Below are 12293 nucleotides of genomic sequence, written 5' to 3'. Positions count from 1 at the left end.
TCACAGACAACGTACTTTAACCTGAAACACAAACCAAGACAAGGAAATTCAGGGAAACTTTTGAGATACCAAAACTTTTTATTATCTTTAACCACAACTATACCATCCCTTTAAAATCACTAATTGGACATAAGCTGTACCTCACGTACTTGCTTGGGTGGCACAACACGCGCACGTCCATTAAAATCTTCGCTCGACACATTTTTACCTAAGATTATGTCTTTCCGCTTCCGGTGTATTCATTCTCTCCTCATTGATTGGCCTCCGACAGTCATGATCTGCATTTTGAATCACATTTTTCATTTATTCTTACCCAACCTGGCAATGCCAATTTTTATTTATTTTTTCTTATTTTGGTTACGAAAAATTATCATTAGAAATGCCTCGTTCTGTCAGTTTTCCTAAGAAAAAAAAAGTAGTACTTTTTAAAATTGCTATCTTTAATTCAAACCAGTTTTTTTGTCTTATTTATTTACATATTATGAAAATTAACAATTTTCTCCTCAAATCGGCTATTTGGTTGAACAAGTCTATCTCACTAGATGTTCTGATATGTTCAGTCAAAATAGCATGACATTTTTCTATTGAGTGCCACATTTTCGACATCGAAACAATAGTTTCTTCAAATTTCCCTACCCGCCATTTTAATCAACAGTCTGATTGATAATTCTGACACTATGCAATGTATTTTATTATTTCATATGAAAATTTGCAGAGCTACCAAGTCTCACGCATTCTGCGTGAGACTCAAGCATTTAGGGTCTGTCTCACGATCTCACACATGGCACCCATTTTTCTCATGCATCAGGTGAAGTCTGCAACTTGGGCCAAAAATAAGGAGCATAGCTCAAAGGATTAAAGTGATAGTTGCAATTGAAGGTATATTTCCCTTTTGTCTTTCAAAAAAGTAGAAAATAGTTACGTAAGTATGCACCCAGATCGCATCATTAAGAGCTAATAATTCTATAAAAAAAAAGAGACGCTAAGTCATGAAAATCTCACTCATAAACATTTTTTGAACATGGCATCACTGAATTTGGGGAAAAGGGTGATACGAAAGTGACTTTAAATGTGTCAAAACTTGCATTAAAAGCAGCGGAATTGAATTTCCATCGAGACGCGAAGGAGAACCACGCCGCTTCCGTCGGGGTAGGTAAAGCACCACGAATCGCATTCGTGGCGGTCCCATCTGCTACTTTATATGTAATGGCAAAAAATAACATGGTAAAGATTACTTTTCGGGCCCGCTAAAATTCCATTAATGAGAATCATGAGCTAATAGATGCAAGACTCGTGTCTTCTTATTCTACTTACCTACTGTAGAAAATGTAACAAATGAAATTTTGTTAAATTTACTACAAATATAACCATCCAAAAAAGTCAAAACCGTAATCATCGATGGGTTGCAAAATAGGCTAGCTAGCTACGCTCTCACCCCGGGGGCACTCCGTAACCGAACCCGAACTGTTCAGGCTGGTCGCAGTTGGCTACGCTCATATAAACCACGCACAATAGAAATCTACTCAAGATAGAGATATCGTGAGGATAGAAACCTAGACTATGAATTGCTTGTAATTCTTTCAAGATTTTATGAAAGGAATCGTATATAGTCTGCATGTTTTTATTCAGTTTGTGAGAAATGTTGATTGTTCATGCTCTATCATTATTATAGAATCATAGATCTATAGCCTATGGATTTGGATTCCACATTGTATAATACTGGCTTCAAGGCTTTATGATGCGGTCAGTGGATACGATGGCTAGTGGTATAAATGATGATCCCCCAGCCCAGCAGAGATTCTCAATTGTAAATTTGTGTGAACTTGTGATTTGTGATGTTCTGTATGTGTGCCTGTTTACCTTTACATGTATTGTAGATGAAGATGGATTCTGAGAAAGTAAACAAGCTGAAAAGAAAACTGTAAAAGCCAGGGTAATTTCCCTAGACTAGAGGTATTCAAAATGACACCCAAATTTTGCAAAAAAAAAAAAACAAACAAACAACAAAAACAAACAAACAAACAAACAAACAGCATCATCAACAACATACAGTCAACTCTGCCTATGTCAAATCTTTTGGGACTGAAGAAAAAGCTTCAACCTAGAGAAAATTCGACCTATGAGCAATTAGGGGTAAAATAAAAAAAAAAAATAAAAAAAATGAAAGAATGGGGCCCACTATAGGCGTTCGACTTAAGCTGTTGACTTAACTAAGACTTAGACTTAGAAGAGTTGACTGTGTAATATTCACACCCCAGACATCCGTGAATGACCGTAATAAACAAAGCTAGAATTATCACTGAAGGTGATTAATACCCCCGCCCCTAGTGTTGCTTTATAGTATGTGATGTCATGAGGGCAATGACGTTAATACCAAGTTTGTGCACTTGTCGAATTGGCAACAGAATAATTTTAGTTTACTGTACAATTACAGAGTTGACACTGAGTATAAAACTTACAGCAAATGCTTTCCCCCAGCATCACTACACTTAGAGACCATCATACACACCAAATTTGACCTTCATAGCTTGAATGGTTTATTTTGATACAAAAATGAGTGGTTACCATGGCAACACATTTTCCTTAAACTAACACATTGGTGTCTTACCATGGCAACACATTTTCCTTAAACTACTGTAAAACGAGGAATTTTCGCGTGCACTTTAATTTCGCGAATTTCGCGAGCACCAAGATTCGCGAAATTAAAATGCACGCGAAAGTTCTTGTTTACATTATATGCATTGAACGCCAGTGGCACTTCGCGAAAATTTCATGCCACGAAAAAGGCTGTCAGCTCCAATTCGCGAAAATTTCATGCCGCGAATATATCATGTTTTACAGTAACACGTTGGTGTCTTTCAAAACTACACTTCTAGATCATGATACATACTAAATTTGACTTTAATTGCTTGAATGATGGAAAAGTTATTCGATCTGCAAGGTTTTGGTAAAATTGTGGTTACCATGGCAACGGTTTGTGTGACAAACACAAAAATTTTGTGTTCCACATCTATACCTCAGGGCCATAATGCCCACCAAATTTGGTTTCAATTGCTTGAAAACTGTGGAAGAAGTTCACTCCACAGGATTTAAAAAAAAAAAAACCAACATGTGGTTACCATGGCAATGCATTGTCCGATACAAATACAAAGGACATTTTGCAAAACTACACTTAAAGAGCATCATACACACCAAATTTCACCTTCATAGATTGAATGGTTCAATTTGATACAAAAATGAGTGGTTACCATGGCAACACATTTTTCTTATATTAACACATTGGTGTCTTGCATAACTACACCTCCAAATCATCACACATAATAAATTTGACCTTAATTGCTTGAATGATGTGGAAGTTATTGAATCCACACGGTTTTGGTAAAATTATGGTTACCATGGCAACGCTTTGTCCGACAAACACAAAAATTATGTGTTGCACATCTATGCCTCAAGGCCATAATGCCTACCAAATTTGATTTCAATTGCTTCCAAACTGTGGAAGTTGTTCACTCCACAAGATTTCGAAGAAAACATGCGGTTACCATGGCAACGCTTTGTCAAGTACAAACACAACGAGTGTCTTGCATAACTACACCTATAGATCAGCATAGATACTAATTTTGAAATTGATTGCTTAAATACTATGGAAGTTATTCAATCCACAAGGTTTTGGTAAAATAATGGTTACCATGGCAACGTATTGTCCGACAAACACAAAAAACATGTCTTGCACATCTATACCTCAATAAAATCATTTACCCTAAGTTTCATTTAAATTGCTTCAAAACTGTAGGAGGAGTTTGTGACGCAAGATTTTGCAACAGACCGACCGACCGACCGACCGCCCGCCCGACCGCCCAACCAACATCGCGGTGATTCCAACCCCCTTCACACTACGTGTGGCGGGGTATAACAAACCTGTGTAGGTTATACACCTGATAGGCCTATACTAGCACTGAGATAATGAATTTACACAATTCATTGGCAAGAGTCCCTACTGCAAGAGTGTATCCAACATCAATTGGCATACATTTTGACATAAACAATATGCATTTGTTGTATCATGAAAATTGACTTGTCCATAAAAACAAAAGAAAACATAACAAGAAAAGATTTTAACAGAACAAAGTACAAATAAAGTTAACTGAATATATGAATAAACAAAAAGAAATGAATAGATTGATTTCTAATTGATTGATGAATAAATAAATGAATACATTAATAAATGAGAATAAAATAGATTATGCCACGAGTTCCATCCTAGAAACTGCAGGTCTGTATTATTAGTACACTTCTGTGGTGGCACTACTCCTAATTTCTTTAAGGACCTCTGAATATCCAAAACATGTCTGACATTTCTTATCTTTTCCAAGCCTATTCCCACATATTCTGCATAATTCGGACAGATAAGCCACATGTGTTTATCTAAGCCAGTGTTAACATAACCCCGGTGCGGGGCACTGTAACTAGTACGGTCGGTACGTGTTGGGGTCGCTGTAACCTTGGCGCGGAGCGCGGGGCGCAGGGCGCTGTGGTACGTGTCGGGGTCGCTGGTGCGGTTAGTGTTAACGCTGCTGCTAGCATTGGCAGAAATGCTACCTTCAAAGTGAAATAACAACAAAAAAAAATGGTCGAGATAAACTTGTCAACATAGATTTAAAAATTGAAGCTTAGATAACAAAAAGTAAGTATAGCTCAAAACCACTTTGAAAAAAAAAAACTGGTTTGTGTGTGTGGGTGAAGTTGGAAAAAAGGCAAATTTTTGTGTGAAAATAAATACGAAAAAGTAACTGTGAGTGTGACTGGGTAAAGTATAGTGTGGGGAAGAGGACTGATTTCTCAATCATTATCAATAAATATGATGACCTGTATGAACTCGGAAAGAGAGAGCACTTTCATTTTTCATATTTTTTCATTATCTCTCACGGTCACCTCGTGATCACGTCAAATTTGCGACCAGAAAACAAGCCTATCAATGGTCAGCCGATAACCGGAAGTGAACTTTCGCGAAAACGCCGAACAATCAACAACGCCATCTCTCGTCCACTGCACGTACAATGCAAATATGCATTGTGTGTCCACAGCGTCAATACACCGAGCGAGTACGTGACCTGGAATCATCATACTTCTTTGTATACATTGACATGTGCATCATTGCTTCATGGTTGGCAGTCAGTTAAGAGACTTAATATCCCATTAAGTGTGTTTTCAGCTATACAAGTAGCTGTATACGATTATAGCGCAACCAATGGTTGCTTGTTCATTTTCCATCTGAGAAGATGGCTGGATAGCCCATATTCAGCTACGTTAAACTGGTCTTCCACGGGGTCCAGCTGGATGTGAGGTGGGACCACGTCACCGGGTTAAACACCCTGCTCTTTGCGATGTGGTTGAATACCACTATAAAACATAATCATTAACACACTTCAGGTCAAGACTTATGAACAATATTTTGCAATGCTCCTGCTGTTCAGATGGCATTGGCATAATCCCACATGTGTGCATATCCCTTGCTTTGGGCTCACTGATATGTTGTGTGCTTTTAAATGTGTGTACAGTATGTGTGCAAAGTGTGTGTAAGCATGTGTTTGTGAAACTGATACAGACATGATATTTACAATGTTCACGTCCAATAAACAGGAACCGGTTTGGTGGAATAGAGTACTATTTCTGTGCATCAAAGCCAATGTAATAAACTCTTAAATGTATTGTTTCCACTATTCTTAAAATCAGAATAATGAACTGCTTTATCTGGATATATACATGGAAGTATATCAGGCATATTATATGCCTGATATACTTCAATGTCCTTCATAAATATATCTACAATGCTAAACATAGGAATTAACACACAGATTCAATTCTCCATATCGCATATAGCTATAAAAGAACCAACGTTGGCGGCGCACTAATTTAATCGGCGTATTTTGGAGCGATTTGCAGTCAACTCCACTACCGGTTGCAGCTATCGCTCCGCGCGCTATTATGCATGCATGCACGCTGCGTGCAGCGGCGCGGCTAGCGTCCCACACACTTATTCATCGCTTTCGTTGCATGAACACGTACGTATACTTACTCGCTTTTCGTCTGACCCGATTGAGTCTTCTTTCGCTGCAAATTCACCGAATTGGAGAATCAACAGTGAGAATTTTGTGTAGATATCACACTTATGCTTCTTGATTCTTTCATATGTCCAACCACAGTCAGTGAGTAGATAAGCGTAAACATTGCTAATACGAACGGGTGGTAACTGTTTCAAGTCCCTAGTCCATGTCACTGCTTTCCCGTTGAGATCGCGAACTGAGCCGTCCGCTGTTGTCACTCTGCGCCGCTTCCTCTCGGAGGCTGCGTGGTCGCACTCCTCCAAAACCGGACAAACTTTTGCGTTTTTTTCGGCGAGATTTTCTAACTCAAATCGTCGTTTTCCAGTCCAGTTCTTGAATCTTTCGCGATTATCCATGATTAATACCTTTTAGAAAGACACTCGCTGAAAAGGGAAAATTTGCGTGACCGATGTTGAGCAGACGCTACCGATGCAAGTGAAACTGTGCATTGGCGTGCAGTGCATTGTGGTGCAGTGCATTGTGTACGTAATGCGTTGGCGATAACCGGAAGTTAAGCTGACTGCATAAAAGCCAGGATGTTGATTGCGCAATGCATTCTGGGACGATATTTTGCTATATGCGATATGTAGAATTTTTTTTTTTTTACTGAGGGACTACACAGTAGGGTGGCACTGTGCTGGCAGTCATATCATGTACTGTCAGTTCACTACTCGTACAGCACTCAAGTGCATATATGAAGAGTCACCATCGAGTATCCCCACATATGTTCTGCATGCACTCTAGATGTGTGTGTGTCTGTGTGTGTGTGTGTGTGAGTGACAGAGAAAAAGAGCAAAAGAGGAATGAATGGAAAGAGATTATGATTTGAAAAAAAAAAAAAAAAAATGTGTCCTTCCCTAAGTTTCATGGCAGACTTGTTCTCTGGAATGGCGCAGTATAAAGAAAAAGTATTTCACAAGCTAGCATGTAAAATTCTCTGCATTGGCTGGGTCATAGGTATCATGACTTGATAATGATATAATTTTCACTGTAATCTTTGAAGGGAATTATTTTGCTGAACAAAATGAATACAGCTCCAATGTAAAGGTGTACCGTATTCACCGACGATAAGGCCGCAGCACCAGATAAGCTGCATCCCGTCTTTGGTGATGGAAAACAAAATAAAAAATAAAAAATAAAGAATCGAAGGGGTTTTGCTCTGATCAAAATTTCATTACTTCTCTACATTATATATTGCTGAGAAATTTTGTTATCTCTATCTTTCAATGGGCTTTCTAACAAATATTTATGTTGGGTTTTTTTTTCTTATTTTAAGTTTTTTTTTTTCTGGCTGATATAAACTTAGTGTGAGGAATTTGAATGATATTTCTGTATGTAGGACTCTCATGTGAAGAATGACTGAGCATGCGTACACTCACACACACTATTCAACAGCCTAGTACGGGTCTGTCTTCATTCACACACACTGTCCTATTCAATAGCCAAGTATTGCAGAGATAATGCTATTGTGTGAGGTGTGTAGGGATGCAATTGCCGCAGTAGCTATGCATACCAACTTTCAATCATGCTGTGCTTTCTGTTTTTGCACTTTTGATGAATTGACACCAGCGACAGTGATAATTAGGTAATGAAAAAAAATTCTGTCACTTGACTGCAGAATATACATGTAGCATTGTCTGTAAGATTGATTAATTCAGTGGTTGATATCACGCTGCTCATTGGCACATTGCATAGTCCCATACATTATTATGTGTGTTGGATAGGCAGGTGACTCTCTGATATGGAAAGACATTAATTTGCTTGTGTTGGCGTATAGGCCTCATCCTGACTTTACTGCTTTATTTTTTTTTGAAAAATAGTGTGGCCTTATCGCCGGCAAATACAGTAATCCAGAGATGCATTTGCCCAAATTATGAGACTTGTTGTGTCATTTTAATTGCTGTTTTGTGTCTGGATGTCAGAGCGCATGTTTACTTGGCGTAATGGATATCAGTGGGTAAATGCGTGTCAATGGGTAAAATGTCTGGTGCATAGTTTGGTGTATGCCCACTTGTCCCCCAGCCCCGTGCAGGGCATGCCGGATCCACTTGCATCTACAGTCATTAATATCAGGTTTCATGTGAGGTGATTTGCTCAGGCCAATACCAGCTTCAGCTTTAGTGATAGCCTTCAGAACTTAAATATGAGAAAAACTTATCCCTCATCAGGGGTGGATCCAGGAATTCAGGAAAAGGAGGGGGGGCACAAAATGAAGAAATAAACAGTCAAATCATTTTTTTCTTTTAAATAATTTTTATTTTTTACAAAAATAGGAACGAGTGCTATTGATGTTTTGACCCAATTGTATTGCAATGGAATAGAGGCCTAGACTAAACTAGCTTTGTAGGGTCTACAGGGACAAATTGTCAGTCGTTATTACATTTTAGAGTATTCACAGATTACGCATCCATACAGATGTAGAAACTACAACCTTTTATGGTAGAGTATACAGCCACAGGCGTTTGTCTTTACTATCTGGCCACATGCCTGTGGTTGTAGCCATGGCCCGAGTGGTTGGATACAGCCACATGCGTGTGAATAGACTGTATCCATACACGAGGGTGGAGAAGGCTGGATGTCACTGTAGCCACATCAATGCACAATGTACATCATACACCACCTTGCAAAGTGAAGAAAACAACCTCATTTTTCATCCTCATGTGTAGGTCTATGTATCTAGGCATGATGTTTATGTACAGTGCATGTGTTCGTGAATGACCGTTTGTGTAGAGAATGGTCACATTAGTTCCTTGTTTGCGTTACAAACTGTTTATCTATGTTGTTAGTACCTCCTTCCTTGCTACTATGTTAATGTATGTTACCGGGTACCTCAATTCATAGATGCTGTAGTCATTGCTTAACCCCTCGAGGACAGGCTGATTTTGCTACAACATGCCAGGGCTGCCAACATTGGAAACTAGTTGAGAGTGAGACTCCCATAGGCCAATGCTATAACTTAGGAGTCAAAATGAGTGAGATCAATAGAAATGCATGCAAATGAAATAAAGTTTTAGAGTGAGAAAGGACCAAAATGAGCGAGTCTCACTCTCAATGAGTGAGAGTTGGCAGCCCTGCATGCATTTCCCATAGACACTTGCCAGAGTACCGTACCTTACTTGGGACACATCTTCAACAGATTAATGATGTGTAGACATTCAGGGAATAATTTCCCTGGTATCGCATCGCAATTTGCAATGCATTTTTACACCACTGCTACATTTGTACACAAACTAACTTTTGTGCAGCAGTTTTCTTACATAGAAGTGTACAGGATATCATTGAAGATATTTTTCACCAACTGAAATTGCTAATCAAATTTGAGTTTGAAAATCATTCCCTGACATTAGTAAAGAGTTGTGTTCATCTTTAATGAGTCTGTTTGTTTTGTTTGCCCTCTCTTAACATGATTTTTAAACAGATTTTTTTTAAGTTTTTTTTTTTCATAAAAGATGCATCTTGATAACATTTATAAGCTCATAGTATTCATTCATGACACTGAACAACCCCCCCCCCATTTTTACAGGGTCAAAGGTTATATTTTGATTCCCGTCTTCTATGTACTTTCACAGTTTTCTTATTTTATTGTTTCATTGATATCATTTACAACAATATAGCAAGGTTTGCATCTTAAAAAAAAATAAAGAAGAAATCTGCTAAGAAATGATGCTCAGAAAGCGCACCCAAACGCACAAAAACAGTCATTCACTAGCACATACATCAACCAACCACATGGCCACATACTATACACATCATAATCATGCCTAGATACATAGTCCTACACTTACACATATTACAGGGCTGCACACTAACCCATCTTTTCATACTGGTCTGTCCCATCTGTTGGACCAGTGCAGTAATGCACTTGTCAATTGTAGTCCCGGCCCATGGGTACCCGGGGATGGCCGGGACTGGCATACCACTTGCAATTTTGCATGTTACACTACCCGGCCAAGTCCCGGCCAAGTCTCCGACAGGTCGGGCAAAATTTTCACGGAAATCCCCCGCTAAGTCCCCGGCAGGCCGGGCAAAATTGAAGTTGAAATCCCCGGCCAATTCCCCGACAGTCCGGGCAATATTTGTGCAGAAATCCCCGGCCAAGTCCCCGACAAGTCTGGCATATTTGTATAGAAATCCCCGGCCAAGTCCCGACCCTCAAGGCCCGGTCACACTGCCCAAAAGTTGCGTAAATTTGCGTGAATCACGCAAGAAATTTGGTTTTGCGCGTGCTTGTCCGTTGAGAATTTTCGCTGATTTACGCAATGAAAATCACTGATGAATTGCGCAAGAACTACGGAAATATCACTCAAAAATCACTAAGCAGCCCATAGGCACGCAAAGGCCCCAAATAGGGCGAATTCCTGATTGTGCGCGACGCCTGACGACAGAGGTCCACGGAAAATCACGCATAATCTGCGCTTTATCACAATTAACTGCGTATGAATCGCACATAAACGTGATAGCGGCAACATTTTCGCAAACGATCACTGATATTCCACGCATATTTCGCGTGTTGTTCGCGTAAGAACAACGCAAACTACGTAAAAACTAAAACAGCGCAATACTGCCTAGAAGTGTGTAAACTTTTACGCGAAGCCGAGTTTTGAGCTGCTCAAAAACCTGGCTTTTGAGGACCTGTCACACTGCCCAAAAGTCACGTAAACGCATGAATCACGTAAGAAATTCGAGCCTTATTTTACGCGATATGATGCGCGATTTGCGCATTTCATGAGTTTTTTTACAATTTTAAACCTTCGTAGTTGTCAGCCGATGTGTGCCGGATCGGCACTTTACGCAGTTCCATGTTTTGAGGAGCTCAAAACTCGGCTTCGCGTAAAAATTTTACGCAGTATTGCGCTGTTTTACGTAATTTTTGCGTAGTTTGCGTGGTTCTTACGCGAACAATGCGCGAAATATGCGTGGAATATCAGCGATTGTTCGCAAAAATGTTGCCGCTATCGCGTTCACCAACGACTCTCCACTGACAAAAAAGCAGACTATAAATAATGACGCATGTTTCGCGCTTGAAACACCTACGTATCACTGAAAATCACTGAAAAAAAAATATTGGCGTAGGCCTATGTATCTCTAACAGAACACGGTAAATACTCACGAAATACTGATCGAGGAATCACTGGTGTACATCACTAACAACTCACGTAAGATTGTGGCGCTATATTTTTGCGTGATCTTTCCGTAGTTCTTGCGCAATTCATCGGTGATTTTTCATTGCGTAAATCAGCGAAAATGGTAAAATTCTCGACGGACAAGCACACAAAACCAAATTTCTTTGTTACCGGTACGTGATTTATGCGATTACGCAACTTTTGGGCAGTGACGGTACATCCCCGGCCCACCGGGGCAAATTAAGTGAATTTCCCCCTACAAAGCCCGGTCTATTCCCGACCCACCCGGGCGAAAAAAATGCTGAAATCCCCGCCCAACTTGGTTGCAAGTCCCGGCCATCCCCGGGTACCCATGGGCCGGGACTTCAATTGACAAGTGCATAAGTGCCCAGTTTTTCCATTTTTTAAATCCCTTTGCAACTCTCAATGGAATGCAACGGGTGGGACTAGGGCTTGTCTACATCGCGCATTAACTGAGCTGACGTAGGGCCTACCTTCTGCTGATTCTTCCGCCATTCTAAATCTTGATTCTCTTGATCATGACATCAGTATGGGATGTAGTCAGAAAGATGCAGCAACGACAGCGATCCACTGGGCTCCTTGCAAGTTTCAAATGCAGTTATGGCCTCAGAAATCTGGTCTGACCATAGGACGGGCGGTCCCTTGATCGGATGTAGCAGCACGGCCGAGGAGCGAGCGGAGAGAAGAGGCAGCGCGCTAGCGGTGGAAAATCGAAAAGGGGCACACATAGTTCGTAGGCAACTTCTTACTGTATTGTTTTTATCGCGAGATGGCGTTTTCAGCGACGCGACGTCGCACGATTTGCGTACTTGTACTCTCATCCTCTTGATGACTAACCATGAATCATCTATAGGCCTAAGCAATTTTATATTTTTTCCAGCCTTTCGAACATGCCTAGCCCTTTCCATAATCAGCTGATGTTTCTCTTTCCCTCTCTCTCTCTCTGATGTGAATTTATATATTCCTCTATCTTTCACTGATAATCCCACCTCCATTTCCATTTAATTTCCCCCTCCCAAATCTTTTCCCTCAAGATTGAGTGAAT

General features: G+C 40.0%; 1 protein-coding gene across 1 annotated transcript in view; it reads right to left on the bottom strand.

Annotated features, from left to right (window-relative positions):
* LOC140241726 (uncharacterized) overlaps positions 1-11860 on the bottom strand; it is a 72831-nt gene extending 60971 nt beyond the window's left edge. Inside the window, exon 1 of the mRNA XM_072321474.1 lies at positions 11722-11860. Within this exon, the coding sequence (XP_072177575.1) occupies positions 11722-11743 (22 nt within the window). The 5' untranslated portion in view covers positions 11744-11860. The remainder of the gene's footprint in view (positions 1-11721) is intronic.
* Positions 11861-12293: the final 433 nt, after the last annotated feature.

This window comes from Diadema setosum, chromosome 18 (assembly GCF_964275005.1).
Source record: "Diadema setosum chromosome 18, eeDiaSeto1, whole genome shotgun sequence".
Classification (NCBI taxonomy): domain Eukaryota; kingdom Metazoa; phylum Echinodermata; class Echinoidea; order Diadematoida; family Diadematidae; genus Diadema; species Diadema setosum.
The sequence above is the reverse complement of the archived record's forward strand: the minus strand, read 5'-3'. Positions and strand labels throughout refer to the sequence as shown.